We start from the raw sequence: 19,147 nt of genomic DNA, 5'->3' as shown, positions 1-19,147 counted from the left end.
CATTCTTAACGCGTAACATATATTAATTTCCCCAACTATACATAAGATTTACAGATTACGTCGGTTTAAACCGCATTTTTTCAACTAATAACTTAATATCCACGAAAAATTTAACACAAAAGGCGTGCGCACGCTACCCCCCCCCCCCCCTCTTTACCCCCACATCTATCGCACACAACTATTACACGCTAAAATATTTTGGAACACACCCATATGCGGCAACCGAACGTTTCAAATCGGAAGGTAGTTTTAAAAAATATAGTAAATATGTTCAATTCAACAGCGCCTAAAAAGTCCAGTTAGAAACGTACCGCCGCCGGATGCGGACGTATTCCAAAACTTAAATACATTATAGAGAATGCAGTAGACACAGCTCTAACCACGGCACATGTTTTAGGGCACAATTATCAGGCAATTCATTATATTTAACTATAAAATATTCTCAAAATCAACATCAAACAAAGACCTTCCTGTTTACCACTGAGCTATGCATTAAATTAAAATGTCAGTAAGGCAGATTATAAATTGGTAAATATGTATTTTGGCGCAGTAAAACTGTCAACTTCGCTGTGGTTTCAATAATTTTTAAGTTTCCCGAATCAGCAAAAAGGTCTTTGTGTGATGCTGTATATTAAACTACATACGCACTAACACCTTTGTATTGTAGCACTATCACTGATCAACTCACATTGACAATACGTCAAGGGAAAGGAGAAATCGCGGGAAAAGAATAATTGTGACTCGAATGGGATTGTAAAGTGGTAAAAATTCTAGAACTATAAAAATTAACCGATTCACATCCACCTTTATTGCTTAGGATTGTATCTCAGACTTAGGACCGCAAAGTAATAACATCGATTTTTAAAACGTTACCGAGAAAAATATTTTCAAAACTGTAATAAATACTAAGCCTACTTAGCAACTAAGCTCTCAAAAATTCAATTCACTATGTACAGTGCTAAAGTGCCTAAATAAAATTGCATTACGTCACGATCACTGGGTTAAAAATTTAAAGTGAAAGAATTTAAAGCAAATGAAATAGGAGATTGGATATAAAAGCAACGCGAGCGAATAAAGACAACCAGTGGGAAAGAAACTCAAATCTATTCATCTCGCTCTAACCTATGCGCACTTTCATAAATCCTAGCGAGACGGAATGATTTTTATAGAATCTTGTTTCAGTCTATCTTCATTCACAGTAAACGATAAATCAAAGGTTTGTTTAGAATATTGGAAGCCCAAACAGACAACTGTTGAAACACTCACGATTATAATCGTGTACTAAGAAATTATTTAAGTATAATGTCACATTAAATTACAATTATTGGTCGTGAATTCTTAATCATAAAAACACTAACATTACATCGTAATAGCGGCCGTTTTGCGCGGGAAACCGCCATCTCGAGAAACTCTTTAAATTAGAGGATAGAAAATGCAAGCTGTCAAATTTCCCGCCAAAACGCGATAAAACTAGAACGCGGTTTACTTCACGAAGTTACGAGTCGTGCAAAAACGTATGAAAATATCTTTTTAAAACTTTATGAATTTACTCTTTATATCTCTCGGGTATATTATCCTATTATAACAATGTGCCTACAAGTAAGAGTGCTTTTTGTACAATATTGATACATTTCTATTCTCTAGACTAAGGCTCCCTCGCGTACCGAAGCGGACACGCTCATACACTCCATACAAGAAAATAAACTTAGTTAAAACTGAGTGCTTCATAGTGAATGGTAACATGGTTTGTTCACTAAAATAAAAATAACTGTACGCCAAAACCGACTCGAGTGACGGAGTCCATCATCGCTCGTATTTCGAATAAATAAGGCGCGTAATTGCGTAAAATTTTCATTTATAAACAGCTGAGATTCATAAAATGGAAAATTATGATGCGCGAGCGATCTCGAACACTCGAAAAGCGTGGGCTGCACTTGTATGCACCGATGTAGTCCTCTGACTCACGATTCATCACAGTACGTATGGTTGTGTGTCAGTCTAGCTGGTAGAAAAGGGGCAGCTGGAGGTGGCGCGGCAGGGGGCACGGGAGCGGAATAGGGGCCAAAGGGAGGGGCAAAGGGGACAAGGTAAGCGCGTGCGAACGCGCGCGTCGCCGCCGTCACTTGCCGTCGCGGGACGCTCGTCTTCTGCGCACCGCATTGGGATTTGCCGTAGTACCTTCGCCTACTGGAAGTGTGTGCGATTATAGGTATTTGCACATTCAAATGACAAATATAACAGTATAATATTATAAAAGAAAAACATGCATTTGTATACTTTAAATATGAAATTAAGATAAAACTAAAAAAAACAAAACACGTCATAGTTGTATATATTTTTAGTATAATATTTGCCTATTAGGTTAACTCGTCGATCGGTTTATAACTACAAAGAATTATTACGATACTCACCAGCACTCCTCGTTTTCCGCCTGACAGTGGTGGTGTTAGGCGGCGCCGGCGTAGCGGGAGCGGTGGGTGCCGCCCCGTGGCGCACGGACCGTCTCGTTCCCACCCCCTCTGCCCCTTTCACCACCTTCACCCCCGGTTTCACCGTCTTCACCCCCTTCCCCCGCACCTTGCAGATCAACGGCTCGTCACTATCGCTATCCGAATCCTTCTTCCCTTTCCCTCCGACCGCCGGGATCCCCGGTTTCTGGTCCACCCGTCTGGGTTTCTTCTTCGTCCGTCCCGGCGACAGACCTTCCTCTATGCTAACGGTGGACGTGCAAGAACTTTCTGACTCGCGACGTTTTCTCTTTCCCCCGGGGACGGGTTTGGCGTTGGCGTTGGCGACGGTGGCCGTTTTAGGACTGGTTTTGTCGACGGAACCGCTTCTCAAGCAGTTCCTTGGCTGAAGCGCGGGGGAATCAGACCGCTCGAGCTTACTTAGACCCGGACTGAGCCGCGGCGTTTTGGGTCCGTCCGCGGGGCTGTTCATTTTGCTGCTGGATCTCGTGCGCACGCTGCTCCGCGCGACCCTTTCTAAGGCGGATGGTGAGGGTGACTCGGGCCGTTTGCTGACGTAATCGGGCGTCGGTATCTCTATCAGCAGCTGCTCTAATAAGCTCTTATCGGGGAAGTCCGCTTTGAGCGGTAATCTTTCCATCTTAACCTCTGTCTTATCCTTCTCCGTATCGCAGTTTTTTGCGTCACCATTTTCCACGGCGGATTTTTCCTCCTTCATCTCGTGTCCTTCCGCTGACGACTTCTCTTGATTAGAATACGTATAGAGAGGAGGCGAAACTCTGCTCGGTAAGTTATCAAACTCTTCAGCCTTCTCTTTTTTCGGCGAAACGTTTCTCTCCTGTTTCGTCGCTTCATCCTTTTGAGCAATATTACATTCCACCTTGATATCTTCTTTCTTGTCGTGGTCGTTTCCTCTATCTATACTTTGGCAAGGCGGCTTATCGTCGTCCCTCAGTACGGGTGTGGGTGATCTTTTAACTTCTTTGGTCTGATTGCTCTCATCGAGCGGTCTCCTAGGCGCGTCGTCCCCGTTTATGTGGTCGTGCATCTTGGCCAGTTCCGCTTCGATGTCCCCTATGTCATCGATGTCCGGGGGCCCGGGGTCATAATGGGGTTGCCCCGTGGCCAGCGATAGCCTCTCCAAAAGTTCATCAGAAGCGGGCGTGGGGTCGATGACACCGATTATCCTCTGGACTGAGGTGGGACTGGTGGATCTGGGCATATCAAGGCGTTCTTTCCTCTGGGGGCCGGGGGGCGATTGGCTGGCTTGATTAGGGGATTTCTCCGATAAGGCGTCCATGGATTCGATTCCCGAGTCTTCGCCTTGCGCTTGGGAGTTGGGCGACCTGTTAGTGAATTTCTCAGCTTCGGGGCGAGCGGTTCTCTCTGCGACGAGTTTGCAGTAGGACTTGTCCTTGGGACGCTCCTTCCTCCTGGGCGAGACGGCGCCTGTTCGCTGACTAGAGGCGGGCGGGGAGTCCCCCCGGGGTCCACCTATCGTGCCTACGTTTGTCGATCCAGGAGGATCTGGAACGCAAACAAAGGTACTCCTGTAAATATTGTATCCGTGACTGGAGGGAAACCTCCTGAAGAAATATTTCTTGAGAAATAGTTCTTCACATTAGTGTTACATTTTATTCAAATTATACATGCTGTTAAGAAAATGGGCATACTACCTTCATTCAATTTGATCACAACAATCTAATTATTTAATGTTGACAGGTATAAAAATATTTAAATTAAATTGATTTAGTTTGTCAGGTTGATACATTAATTAACTTTAAAACTTATTATAATTAGGATGATTAGAAAGAAAACACAATGATTTTGATGAGTAATTTAGTTTATATTAGTCTGTCGAGTACAATTATACAATATATATTGATCAAAAGGGGTAAAATGCAATCATTTTATATGATATTTTAATTAACAGGTGTTTAAAATTTTTACACATTTTGTCAATAGCTTTCATTGTAATTTCTGATGTACCCTACAAATTACAATAAAAATATAATATATAAATAATCGTTTATTACAACACAATATCAACGCTTATGATAAAATGCCCATTTTCAAGAAATAAAAAACTATTTACAATTTTCTTATATACAAAAATATCCCTCGAGTCTTCCGGACTTCAGGAAGTAGAAAAACAATTTGACAACTCGATTAAAACAAATGGCATGAGGGTGTGCAAACATGTGTAAAATATTTAAAATCCAAATCATCCATCTCGGGATAATGCTACGTAAAAGAACTCTTTACAAATAACTATATACACTTGAGTATTTTATTGTAATGCAAGTATCACACAGTTTGTGGTACAATGTTTCCCGAACATCTCAATTTCCAGTGTAAAACTTGCATTAAATGTTACCTATAAACGACACAAGACTTACCTGGACAGGAACTATGTGTGGTCTTCCTCTTCTTCTCAGAGGATAAGAGCCCATTGGGGGAGGTAATAGCACTATCGGTAAGTGTCCTTTTTAACTTATTGTCCTCTTTCTCCTCACCCACTGTCCTTTCACTAAGACACAGTCTCACTTCACTGCCGTCTTTTTCACATTCACTGTCAACCGATTGCACTTCACTGGATTTAATATCACATTTTGCCTCGACTTTCGTGGGTAACTTCTTCTTTGCCTCGTGATTGTTTATCTCTCTGTAGCCCTCGTTCTGCGCGTATCTCCCCTCCTTGTCTAGCAAATCGTTCCTCCATTCTTTATCTCTTTCTTTTTCTATCGCCTTCCCGTCACTGAGGACTTTCGATTTCTTTTTTAATTTCATATCTAAACTCTGAATTTTGTTATTCAATTTGTAGTCGTGTTTGGTTACGATATGCGCGTTCTTCGATATCGTCTTCATTCTATAAACTACGTTATTGTCCCCGGTGACCTCCGCTTTAATCCCTTCGCCGTCGAAGTGATTGTTGAGTTTCATATTCTTCACATGTAAATACTCATCAGTCTTCGAATTCTCGGTGCTGTCACTCGACTTCGTGGCCAGAGATTCTTCTGAATCCCTCCGATGAGATTTTTCATCAGACTCTATTGATTTTCTTATTTTTACCTTTTTGTGTAACTCGCCGGGGGCTAATTTTTTCTTTTCCTTTTTAGAATTCGTTATAACTTTCGAATTCCGCCCCCGCAAGCTTATGTGTAAAGGGGGCACCCTGGGCTCGCTCTCCGCCGGCTTCTCGGCTTTGGGTTGCTGATTATTAAAGCTAATATCCGCTTTGTACACGGGTTGTACGACGGGCTCGTTCTTGTCGAGCTTCAGCCGCAACTTAAGGGACTCCTTCTCCCCGGGGGGAGACTTCGGCGCCTCGGCGTTGGGCGTCGAAGGTTTCGCGACGTGGGGCCGCGTTAAGGCAACTTTGGCAGACTTTCCGTCGCGCACAATCTTATCCTTCAGAACCGCGGGCTTCTCTTTCGCCCCGCTCCTGGGCTTCCCACCTTTCTGCGCGACCAATTTATCATCCTTGACGTCCTTCTTCGCTATCATTTTGCTTTTCGACTTGTCGTCGTCCTTCTTGTCGTCGTCCGTTTTAGAAAAGATCTCCGACGTTTCGGTCCCGTCTTTGACTTTACACTGGGCGACGATGATCTCCGGCTTCTTCTCGGGTTCCTTGGGAGGCGGCGGCGGAGGCGGCTCGTCGTCTCTCATGAGTGTTTTGATGAGATACCGTTTGTTCTGCTCCTCGATCTCCTGAGCCGTCGCTTGCGAGCCGACCGTCGCCGTCGAGACCGAGGCCGTGGCCCTCACGGGGAGTCTCAGGGGAGGGGGCATATTCGTCAAATGGTTGATCCTGTCCATGGGGGGCGACTTGAAAGGTGGATTCGGACTGTTCTGGAACTTGGAAGGCACGGGCGGCGGTGGCGGCGGCATGAAGTTGTTCTCGCCGAAGTCTTTAGGCACTTCGTTCTGGGCGGGCACGTCGGGCCCGTTCAGGGGGTACTGGACACCGGTGATCTCCTGCAGCAGGGCATCGGGGTTGGAGTGCTCCTGCTCGTAGAGGAGATCGAGCTTATTGGAGTCGAGGTCGGAGATGGCGGAGAGGGCGGTGTCGTCCAGGTTGAGGTCCGGGGGGAGAGAGGGAAGCAGCTGGTCGAGGTCGCAGCCGTCGGGCAATTCGGGCAAGGCCAGTCCTAACGTGTCCCGGTAGGGCTCGTTCCAGTCGGGCTGCGGCGCGTTGGCGGCGCGGGACGCGGCGCGCTGCCGGGCGTTGTATTGCTGCTGATACCGTTGGAACTCCTGGAAACATAATTATAACTCATTTAATATAATATCAACAAATCCATGACTTCAATAAGTATCGACACTGTCCAATGTAAATCAAAGCTTAAGCAGTCAAATAAATAAATAGTTTGACTTGATAAATAACAGAATAGACAATGTAAAAAATGTCGATTAAAAATATAAAATTTTACTAACACATACCTGGAAACTGGACTGCGTCTTCTGATCCATGGAGGTGGGCGGCGGTGGCAACAACGCCTGTAGGTCTTCCTGAGTGACTCGCGGCGGCTGGGGTCTAGGCCTGGGCACCGCTTGCCGGTACGGGGGCGGGGGCGGAGGGAATTCGGGATAGGGAAACCGTTGCCGGGTGACGATCGTCGCGTTGGGGGGCGCCCGATACTGCGTCGGGGGTTGGGGACGCGCCACGAAAGCCCGACGGATGAAGTTCGGCCTGGGCCGTGGGGAGGAAGGGGAGGGGATGGGAGAAGTCGTCGGCGCGGGTGGACGGATCGTCGGCCGCGCGCCGCGGTACTCGAACGGCGCTCGACCAACGGCTAGTTCCACCTGAAATAACTTAGTTTAAGTAACAGTGGCTTAATCGATAAGGTGCAAGTGTCAAGTCACGAATATAATAGAACAGTATAGGTAAAACAAAAATGAATTACTCCAGTATTATTAACTATAAATAATATATATATAAACTAACCATATTTTATTTATGGCAATATACATATAGTGAGTACTATGATATAAATATAAACAGCTACCGCATTGGAGTCATCTGTAATGGTAGCTTATTATGGTTAAATTTAAACTGATTACTACCATTTCAAAAATGAGTTTTGATTCTAAATTATTTGACACTGCCTTGTCACCATGACACCTTGACAATGGAGCAATATAAGCTTATATGTTTCCGATTATATTAATTAAATTTATTATTATAATCAAACACATTTATTTCAGTATAGTGTTAACGACAAAACACACAAAAGCTATTTGGGGTATATTGTAAGTTTAGTGTTTGCGTATGACACTACTTGCACTATAAAAAATACCTAGTAATAAGTGTTAGTGAATAAAACTAATAAGACTAAAATCTAATCTATTTACGGTTATTAACTATGAAAACCATTAATAATATATAATTTACCTGCGAATCCTCAAGCCGATCTAACTTAGCCGGATGCGGCGCTTTCGGTCTCGGTTGCGGCGAAGGCGCATCATTCTGCAGGAGATTGACTAATAGGGGCGAAGACATGGCGACAGTGGGGGCAGAAGTAGGGGTCGGGGGCGTAGGAGCGGGATAGGGAGGCGGCGGGCCGGGAAATGACGACGTGGAGGGCCGCACGAATTGCCCCTCCGTTGAACTTGCCCGAAGAGGTGTAGCCGTTAGACCTGGAATTATCATCAATTCATTAAAGTGGGGTTACAATTATAACATACTACAAAAACAAAGGTTACATACAAAAATACAAAGATTCTACAAATGAATACTCTTTACATACATGCTTTGGTTAGGGCGATGTAATACAGTTAGTTTTTAATATTATTAATAAAACAAAAATAAACAAATAGTATATCCTATGGGTGAAGGTGATAACGCCTAAAGAGACACAGATCATAGGCTCATTTCCAGGCGAAAAATGTTTACTTATTTATTTCTTTATACACTAACATATATATATATATATATATCATTCATTATATAAAATGTGTATATAAGCTTAAAATAGTATACAGCTACTGAAGAACATAAACATACTGTAGAGTTTTTTAAAGTTAAATTCTCTATAAATATTTATTTTTTATATATATATTGATCAAACAGCTCTAAAATGACCAATGAAGACGAGTCTGCCCCACGGGTTACTTGAACCATACCTAACGTATTCTCCTTGCGGTGTATGACCCTGGCCTGCGTCATACTGCCAAAAGGGAATTCACAGCGATCGGTCGGCGTGGGAATGTTCTGCGGTATTTTACCGTCCATGGGGCACACGGTGTTCGGAGACTTGAAGTTCTCCCGCGGAGGGGTGGCTTCGGTGCTCGTTGAAGCCCCATCATCGGCCAAAAGGCGGCCTATGCCACCCAAGTTCGAGAGAAGCTCGTTAGATTGCGATCTCGACGTGCCCGCATCTGGAAAATCGTTTAACCCATTATTATTGCAGTCAATACAATATTGTTAAAAAGTTAATACTTAAACAGTCTAAAAGTACTACTTTTTAGTTCATCGGACCTTCCATCTTTCAACTTGCATAAATAAATATATCAAATAATTGGAAGCTCCAGAATAGGTATTTTAACATTAAAAGCTTTTATTAATTATATATGCTAAGACTGCCGACCATTATATTAAAGATAATCACTGTAATTCTCTCAATTATTAGTCTCAAGATTTGATAGTCATAAAAACATTGTCTTTTCTGTAAAATAATCATAATAGTGACACTAGAATTAGGGTCATGTATAAATATGGTATGGTCTATTAATGTGATTATACCATCAGCTTCAGTATTAATCCTAACTTCTGCGCCGTGCTGCAACCGCAGCGAGACGGCAGCATCTCCATCTAGCTGCACGGAGAGTATGCCTAACGCACGCAGTTGCGGCGCACCCGCCGCCGCCAACGCACGCAAACGCGCCGCTGCCGCACGCGGCACCGACAGCGTTACGCGCACCGAGTTCCACGGCTCCACCTGTTCACAAAAAGATATATATCCAATGTTTACCAAATTTTAATGAAGTTGGTATCTTGTTTCGAAACAACACTGCAGACTATAATAACAATATAAAGCGGCAGATAATATCTATTATTATTTTTATATTATCTTTGACTTTTATAGTATCTGTGTGTAATGTAAGCCATCTTGCATATTACAATATCCGGGACGTTATGTTTTGTTAATAAAGTATGATAATTAATTACGTATTCGTGAAGTATTTGAGCAGTATACATTAAGCAGATGAACACCAATATAGTACCTTGTTGACTTTGAGCGTATGCGGATGAGGCTCGGCCAGAAGCTGCCGCAGTTCGCGCAAGAGCCGGCGTAGGCGCGCGGGAAAGCGCGGGTCGCGGAGATCGCCCTCGCACGTAACGACTACGCCGCACGAGGCAGCGCACGGACCTAGCCCATCGCTGTCCGCTGCCATGCTGTGGATTTAACATGTAATCATTACTTATCAGTACAGACAGCAGACAGAGTTTGCAATAACTATTATTTCCAAAACCAATTTTAAAAGTGAGAAATAAGAATTCAATTGTATATTTCATTCTCTTAGAACCACAATTTCGGTTCTCCCAAATGCTCCCATTAACATGGGACAGCACCTTAAGTTTCTCTGTTTATATCAAAACAAATTTTACATTCTATAAACTACTAATGTCTAAATTATAGAAGGCAAGATAAAGGTGATTGAATAACAAAAGTATATTCATTCTTTTTTTTTAAGAGAATGAACTATAACTCCCTCCGTCCTTTCAAGATTATGTTAATAAAAATTTGAATTTGTAACATTTTAATCCACCATTATCTATTTAATATAAAAACAGAACATAGCTGAAGAAACATAAATCCTAAATTGTAAGAAATAAAATGATTATAAAATTAATTATGAAAGTAAGACTTGTGTATGTAAATAGCTTAGTCATTATGAAAAGTAGATGAATTATATTTGATGTTTAATTAATTTAACTGTTACATTCTAATGATAAATCTTTTCATTGCATTATGTAATGAATCATCGTAATTACCATATTGTAAATATAATATACTATTACTGAATGATATTGATTGAAATGTTTATTTTATATAGTAGAAGTATAAACTATACAATTAATTAAAAGTTCCAAGAGTTGTACAATTTAAAACAAATTTGATAAGTTTTTAGTTTTTTCACTAAAACTTCATTGAATTTTAAGTTTATAAGTAATTTTTAACAGTCAAAGAGTAGAGGCAATATTGATAAAATATGATTATGAAACAACAACAATGGGAAAATAATATCCAATTCAAGATATTACCTGTTTTAGTTATACATATGTAATGTAAAGTTAAGATTCTAACAATATATGAAAATAGTAATTTTAATTTAAAGTAAGAAGTAATAGATTATAATACAACAAAACATTAATGTTAATTAATAGAATAGTCTGTTAATTTAATCTTTGAAAAATAGTGAATTTCTATAGTTATCATATTTAGTTTTTAATTAATATAAACACTACCCTATTCATAGTATGAATGAAGATTATCTTCATTTATGTCTTACATAATATGAAAACTTTAAATTCTATTAACTTGTTCATTATCAGTTCAGTTTCACTCTGTCATGCCAAAGTTTCCTTATATTTGTATGAACACAATAGTTGTTTTTATGTGTATTTTTAGAAAAATGAATAATTATTTTTAGTTTAATGTTTTTTATTTGTTAAAACCTGCCTTCAGAATGCAACATATTTTATAACTTTTGGGTTGTATTTATTGAATATAAATTATTTTAATTTTTTCTATTAGTGTACCTGTTGTCTTGTTTTAAAGTTTTGTTTAAATGATGGACAACTACTCAGGTAAGATACACTAATTTAAATACAGCACATATTTATTGTCCAATAGTTACTTATTAAAACAATAATACATTAACTATAAATATGTTGCATTTGTATGGAAAATATTATTTGAAATGATAAATTTAATTTCATGTTATTATGATATAATATTTGTAAATAAATATTTTCTAACAGGTTAGAAAAGCCATTAAAGATAAATCAAAATCTAGTAAGACAAAATAAAGTTCATTGTATCATAGAAAATGTATGTAAAATTTAAATAAACCATATAAGTATATAAAGAGTTAGTTTTCATGAGGAATATTCCTTCTTTTTTCACGACAAGGTCGGAAAAACACGGACGTATGTTACACAACGTTTATTATAACGTGTTTACGTGTTTTTGTTCGATATCAATAAATAATTAGGCGAGACGGGTCAACCTCGGCATGCACGTTCGCGGGACGCATCCGACGGCCGCCTCTACAACCCCCAATGTGTCCATCTTGTTCCAACACCGCACAATTGCGCGATCAACAAAATGTAAATAAACGAAATACTATCACTCACCTATCATACAATGTCACATTCCGCTCAATATCACTAAATTTCTATTCTCTTGGGTTCCAAATCATCCTGGAAAAGCAAGCTCAACATTACAATCCGGCTCGCAAGGCAATATCGGTTCTATGGTCACTCAGTGTCCACTACTGCCAAAACATATGATACGCTACTTTTGTGCTGTCCTTGCCTTCTTATGGAGACTGTTTGTCACTTTAATTAAATTTTTCACATCGAACCACACGACTACAAGCCGGGGTTTCTCTCCTTCAATCAAATCCACAGATTTATATTCCAGTGACGCAAAGCTCATATATCGTGAAGAGCAGCAGCCATTTTGAAATGTACAGGGAGTACAGTCACGGCATGGAACATTGGATAATTGCAGACGTTCTTGTAATGTAAAGCAATTCTAACTCGAATTGTTAACTAATAAACTTAATGATAAATCCATTTCTACACATCAGGTCACAAAACTCCACTCGGTTTTATTATTGAAACTATCCAAAACAACCTAAGCGACGTCCGATACTTCTAGCTTACCCCATTTGCATGACACACATAGATTTCGAAAAAAAACACTCAAAATACATAAAAACGCACATAAATAGTATCGCGCCGTATAATTGAAAGTTATCACATCCGATCAGAATAATAGTTCAATAGAAAAATCCGTAAAAAGATTAGTAAATATTTTACAAATAGTTAATCGGTACGAACAATAACAACGGACGCCATTTGCAATTTTCAACTTGACATGCGCATTGATTCAAAGACGACAAATATAGACATAAACATTGTAAAGACGTTCATATACATAATTACTTCAATAATCATTATTAAATTGAGTAATCAAACAAATACAAACACGTTTCACTAGATTTTATAAATTAAAAATTGTATTATATTTATACCTATAATTATTTATTTACTTAGTCCGGTTCACGTTAATAGATTTTCTCTTATAAAAAGTTTTATTTATCCACGTTTACACAATGTTCTGTTTATGACATTCATGCTTCAATGAAGGCTTCACAGGATTGGTGCATATAATAATCTTTGAGTTTTTAAACATTTATTCGATTTGTTATTGGCTGATAAAAAAAAACGTGTGACACGATTCACTTCCGTTGAATAATGTTAAATATGAGTTTCGAGGGTAAATAATTGAATTAATTTTAATATATTTTGTTATTATTGATAGAGAATCATTACTACCAATATATGTAGTAATAACAAGTAAAAGTCATCATTGTGAATTAATCCGATTTACTTTTCAGTGTTAAAAAGAAACAATAAAAAAAAAAAATTATTTTTATAGTTTAATCAAATTAAATAAATTATTTTCCTGGTACATTATCCTTTAAAATTTCCTTGGGGACAGCTTGAAACAAACCCTTTCTTGCCATTTCATCTGCCCAATCTTCAAACTCTCCTCTCCTGAAGAATAATTAAATGCGCAATTAATAAAATCAACTCTTTTTTTACTCATTCTCCCTTACGAAATTTTTTAAAGCCAACTTTTATGAGCATAAAATCTTAACTGAATTCTAGGGTACCCCGCGTATGGTTCGCGGTAAGCGGCATAGCAAACTTTTTAATATCTTATTTGTACATACTTTTAATTGCATAAAATACGATAACCGTTATTGAGCTTAAAATATTTTTGGCAAACGTTACCCGCTATAGTACATCGAAATGCGTAGGATTAACCACAGATTTAGTATGAAATTAATACAGGCTTTTCGCTTGTCAGTTGAAACGTTTCCTTTCGATAAATTCGTGTGACATTACAAAATACTTTTGCAATAGTATACAAATTATATTATATTTTTAATATGATTTATCTTTATATACTCCGACTGTAGTTAATACAAATTTGTTTTTAAAGAAATTTCATCAAAAGTTAAATATAAGATATGTCAAGTGTCAGAGTGAAAAGTAATCGCGAAAATCTAAATGGATATTGGTTAAAAATTTATATGTACAGTATTTTTTATTTACTGTATTAGTAGTGGATTTCAGTGTGTAGAAAGTAGCAATTTCGTGAAAAGGGACTTTTATGTTTTATCTATTTCACTTTATTATCGCTAACATTGTAGTAAACTACAATCGAGTTCTAGAATTATTAGAAGTAAAAACAAAACATATTACTTTAAAAATCGAGGTAAGATGTTTCTGAAGTACTTCATAAATTTTATCAATTTGTTTTGATGATCTAATGCAAAGCAAAACAGATTGCCATTCTTTCAACACTCAGTGCACCATTCCTTTCATCTCTTTAACAATCTGTTATGTTATCTAACTAATTTATTTTACTACTACTGTTGAACTATGTAGCTTGTTTCATAAATAGTTGGCAGAACCTGTGATATAAATATTTTCCACATGTAATAAGTTTAATTTAAATCTAACTTACGCGTAATATTCCCTATACGCGGCACGTCTTGGTCTCCCTAGGAAGAAGTAAACACATGCTCCAGCACAACAGCTAAGAAATAATGCTTGAAAAATTGTTGCTTGAGTTTGTGCCCAGTGAAGTCCACGCATTACAGGCTTAGGATGGCATGCTGGTCTAGGAGGTGGGGGTGGGCACACCTGAGCACATGGATCAGGAGTTTTTGGTGGACATGATGCCATTTTTCTAAAATATTAAATTAATTCTGTTTTATGCCTTTAATATTTCAGTATGCTTTATGATACATAATGTACCTTTTTTTTCATATAGAATACATCACAATGGCTCAGAGTTCTCATGGAGGAAGTCACAGACGAAGTAGGGATCATGAAAGTTCCATGAGATATACAAATACTGACTGGGAAGCCAAGGAAGCACTGTATCAGCGAGAATTAGATGAAGCTCGAGCAAGAGCAACACAAATGGAGAAAACAATGCGCTGGTGGTCTGATTGCACAGCCAACTGGAGAGAGAAATGGAGTAAAGTACGTAATGAGCGAAACAAAGCTAGAGAGGAAACAAAACAATTAAAAACAAAAGTAGACATACTTACAAAGGAATTAAATTTAATAAAAACAGACAAAAGTGATTTAGAACAGCAAATACATGTCTTGAAGTTGGACAATGAAAAATTACTTAGTCTTGGGGAACGGAGGATTGTTTCATGTGACTTATCAACAGAAGATGGTGTTGAGTTAAGAAAAAAACCTGGTATTGTAAGTCCAAATGAATCAGCCAAACAAAGGGCTTCTCTAGATTCTCATAAATTCTCAAATGTTGATAATGTCCTTGCAAACAAATTAGGTGAAATGAGAATACGTTTGGATGAAACCTTCAAGAATCTACAAACTGAAAAAGATCAAAAATCTTTTTTACTATCAAAGATTGAAACCTTGACAGCTGAGTTACATAGTGCCAAAATTGAGTTAGCGCATAGTGATAGAACTTTAGGTTCAACTGATTCTAGTCATAGTGAAATTGAGAGGCTACAAAACGAACTACAGGATGAAGTAGCTGCAAAACAGGTTCTAGAGGAGAAAATTGCTGAACTTAAAATGGAGCTAGAAAGGCTAAAATCAGAAAATACTATACAGTGGAGTAAACGTGAACTATTAGAAACTGAAAACATAGCTATACTAAGAGAAAATAAAAAATTATATAGCCAAATTTGTGAATTGAGAGAACAAATACACAAACTCAATAGAATATCAGATGGGAGTATTTATGGTATACCATATAATGATCACAATAAGTTAGATTCAAATGTGTTATACATCAGGAAAAGCAGTGTTAGCCCAAGATCCCATGAATCGAGTAATGCCTCCTCCGAGGCCATTGCTGATGCGAAAACGAACACGTCAGGAGAGGATGACGAATTAGCGATAATTGAACGAAATTAAGAACACTAATAATATTGTAGCTATCTTTTACCTATTTTGCCCTTAAAACTTCTCTTGCTTGACTTAAATGAAGTTTTATCTGTCAGTGTGTGTTATGTAATTTTTGTATTTCTTTTTCATAATTTTGAAGTAGGTAAGTATTTATTATAAATTCTGATAATTTTGTAACTATGTGATTTTATTGAGATGAAAAGATATAATCTGCATTTAGTTGATTTTTTACAGTACATAATTACATTCCTAATACCATCTCAACAGATGTTTGCTGTTACCTTCATAGAAAGATTATAGCCATTACCGTTGACTGTAACTGGCAATCTCTTATCTATATTAAAAATCTGACAGCTCTAAATTTGTTGTGTAAGATGGCCACTTAATTTCGCATCTCCTGTTTTTTTTTCAAATCTTTTTTTTTAAGTTCTTTGGAAGTTATTGAGTAGGAATAAAAAAATATGTATTTGAACAAATTGAGTGGTGTTAGTGTTGAGCCAATTATATCAAATTGCAAGCTATTTTAAATAATATCGAGTATTGTAATCTTTGGGCGTGTAGAAAATTAAAATAATAATACTCAATCAAATATAATAATAATTATTAAAGACTTAGTATGTTTAGTACTTATGCAAATGACGGGCGAGGTGTTCGGCGATTCGTTCGTGTGTTGCATCTGTGCACATTTACGGTATATGACAAATGTTAATAATTGTGATAGTCTAGTTTTATAGCTATTTTCTTGTAGACGGACTAGTTGTGTGGTCTAATCTTATTGTATTATAATAAGCAATACTTTACATTTCTGTGTAAAATGCATTGTAACGCGAAGCAATAGATACGTATTTTTATTTCACTCGAATTCAATACTTATGTTATATATTCTCCTTGAATATGATGGAATGGTTTGAATAATTCGATCGTCGCAACGAAAGTAAAATACGCATTTTAAGTTAAGTGTAGACGCAAGCATCGGCATTTAAAATGTTAAATAAAGACACTCCAACTTCTGAATTAAAATCCTGGAAATATTATGATCAGTAAATAATAGACTAAACAATTTAAACTTTTCGTATAAATGGCTTTATATAAAACTGCGTACGTTCTCTTAAGAAAATTTGTTTATATTAAGTTGTAATTGCCTCATTTCGACGAATTTTTATATACATTTTTTTAAATATGTATAAATAAAATAATGTGAACTTCTAAATACATAGTTTAATTTTTCTATATTGATTCACACATATCACGACTATTTGGCTCGACGAGCTGTTGTCCACACTGAATGCGCGGTGACTTATTACAATAATTTTAAGTTAATAATAATAATAATACATAGCTTCAATCCGTTTAAAAAGTGTTTTCTGAACACTTGGAATTATGTAAAATATCTCTAGACCTTTTCTTTAAGAGTACTGTAATGTTCCGGAAACTGACTCGTACGTCCGAAACACAGCTGATCACCGCAGAAATGTGCCTGCCCCATAAAGGGGGCAAATGCATACCCAATGAATTGAATTTCCTTCTGCATAAAAGTATATGTTTTTTCAATTTGTAGCATAGTATGAATAATATAACACACATATAGTAACAAAATAAAAGCTAATCTGAGCGAAAAAGAAAACGGCGTGGCAGTCATAAAGGGGTGGGAAGTTGGGGATGGTGTTGGTGGGAATCGCTGATGGAGTAAGTTCAGCATTGCCTAGAAAAAGCAAAAAAAAAAAAACACCAGCCCGAGTTAAGTACGTCCACCCTGGGACCTGCTGCAGCCACGCTTTCAAGTGCCCACTACCTAGAGCTGCAGCTGAGCTGAGGCTGCAGGGCAAAAGGCGAGTATTCTGCGCCTTAAATCAGAATCCACTCACTAGAGAGGTAACACGCATAAAACCGAGCTTGTCTTGGAAGCTCTAAAGTGGCAGCCCCACTATCAGACTAGGGCACAGTGGGCTAATCTCCTTCTCGCTGCAAAACCAACAACGATTCAAGAAACCGTAACGTGGGAAACCGGACCTATTATTTACCGACGACTTTTGGCATTAAATCACTGACACAGTTTGCTTTTTGGAACGTAAACACGCTGAGCAACGACGCTCGTCTAGCTTCTTCTAGCAGAAGTAGAAATGTTTAGACACAATCTGCAAACACTTGGTTTAGGCGAAGTGCGTAGAAATGGTTTTGGTGTACTGAGAAAGTCCAAAGCCTTAACGCTTCTATACTCCGGGAAGGAAAATGAGGATGACGACCTTGAATATGGCGTCGCTTTCCTCCTTCAACTCCGCAAAGAGAAACCCGGAAACCGATTTCAGACCGAATCACTTGGGCCCGTTCAACTTAAGAGCCTGGAAGATCTCCATTGTGAAGTGTTACGCTCCCACCAGCACGTCTGCGGAAGAACTCCAAGGATGACTTTTACAACGTTTTAAATGCCAGACTTAAAGGTATGTATTAAGAAACAAGATTGTGATCGTCATGGGGACCATAACGCAAAGGATGGAAGCCAAAACACCGATGACCTATATCTGCTGAATCACACACAATCTAAGTTGGACCACCTGGAACGCGGAGCCGGATTTGCGGGACTCAAAATCAACACCCGTAAAATGAAAGAAATGTGTGTTGGAGTTGAGAACTGCACCCCATTGGAGATGGGTGTAGAAGACGTAGAAAGCGTTCAAAAATTTGTTTACATCGGAAGCGTCGTGTCTGAAACTGGAGGTACAGAAGAGGACATTACTTCACGCATTGCCAAGGCCCGAGCAACCTTCGCACAACTTTGACCTGTATGGTAGTCACGGATGCTATCGCGTCGAAACAAGGGTAAAATATTCGGATCCAACGTCAAATCTGTGCTGTTCTAGGGGTGTGAAACGTGAAAAGACATCTCGCACTAACTCCAAGTTTTCGTTAACGGCTGTATTCGCCGTATTCTGGACATTTACTGGTCTGAAAAGATCTCTAACGAGCAACTTTGGGAGCGCTGCCGATAAACCCCGATCAGCCACCAGATCAAGCGACGCAAATGGAAATGGATAGGGTCTGAAAGGATCCCAAGCAGGTACTTTATTGGAACCCGCAAGGAAAACGGAAGCGTGGCGGTCCCAAGCAAACCTGGCGCCGTACAGTTGCAGATGAGGCAAAGAGGACCGGAAAGATTTGGAGCGAGGTGAAATACGCGGCTCAAGATCGAATGCGATGGAGACTTACAACAGTCAGACCAACTTATAAGGACTAATATAATTCTTATTTTTTATGCATCATTACTTTTATTCACAAAAAAAATCTTTATTTCTTTCACATTGGCTATCAAGGGGATTATTGCCGAACAATAATAACAAAACACTGTTGTTTTAACAAAAAACCGGTACGGGGTACCGTTGCGACCCAATTCCACGGGGCTTCTGCATACACTACTGTTAAGGCAGCCCGCACAACGATTCCACACAGACAAACAAAAAGGAAAGAAATAAAAAAAAGA

At 38.6% G+C, this 19,147-nt stretch overlaps 2 protein-coding genes across 5 annotated transcripts; one reads left to right on the top strand and one right to left on the bottom strand.

Annotated features, from left to right (window-relative positions):
- Positions 1-981: 981 nt before the first annotated feature.
- LOC123707758 (protein piccolo-like) lies at positions 982-12,552 on the bottom strand. Of its 4 annotated transcripts, XM_045658093.1 has the most exons (10): positions 11,997-12,552; positions 11,833-11,898; positions 9,696-9,867; positions 9,214-9,409; positions 8,595-8,849; positions 7,864-8,108; positions 6,906-7,274; positions 4,868-6,725; positions 2,412-3,995; positions 982-2,187 (listed from the first exon to the last, which is right to left on the bottom strand). In XM_045658093.1, the coding sequence occupies exons 3-10, from the start codon at positions 9,864-9,866 to the stop codon at positions 2,120-2,122; spliced, it is 4,746 nt and encodes a 1,581-aa protein (XP_045514049.1). In that variant the 5' UTR covers position 9,867; positions 11,833-11,898; positions 11,997-12,552; the 3' UTR covers positions 982-2,119. The 4 variants fall into 4 exon arrangements, with proteins under 4 accessions (XP_045514049.1, XP_045514048.1, XP_045514051.1 ...); XM_045658092.1 differs by having other exon boundaries at positions 11,833-12,552; XM_045658095.1 differs by having other exon boundaries at positions 982-2,184; positions 11,833-12,552.
- Positions 12,553-13,695: 1,143 nt separating this feature from the next.
- On the top strand, positions 13,696-16,828 carry LOC123707431 (coiled-coil domain-containing protein 102A). Its single transcript, XM_045657470.1, has 2 exons — positions 13,696-13,990; positions 14,552-16,828. Exon 2 carries the CDS (start codon positions 14,563-14,565, stop codon positions 15,679-15,681), a length of 1,119 nt encoding a protein of 372 aa, XP_045513426.1. The 5' UTR covers positions 13,696-13,990; positions 14,552-14,562; the 3' UTR covers positions 15,682-16,828.
- The last annotated feature ends 2,319 nt before the right edge of the window (positions 16,829-19,147 follow it).

The sequence above is a fragment of the Pieris brassicae genome, chromosome 3 (assembly GCF_905147105.1).
Source record: "Pieris brassicae chromosome 3, ilPieBrab1.1, whole genome shotgun sequence".
In the NCBI taxonomy this organism is placed as follows: Eukaryota; Metazoa; Arthropoda; class Insecta; order Lepidoptera; family Pieridae; genus Pieris; species Pieris brassicae.
Note: the sequence above shows the minus strand (reverse complement) of the source record. Positions and strands in the feature narration are given on the sequence as shown.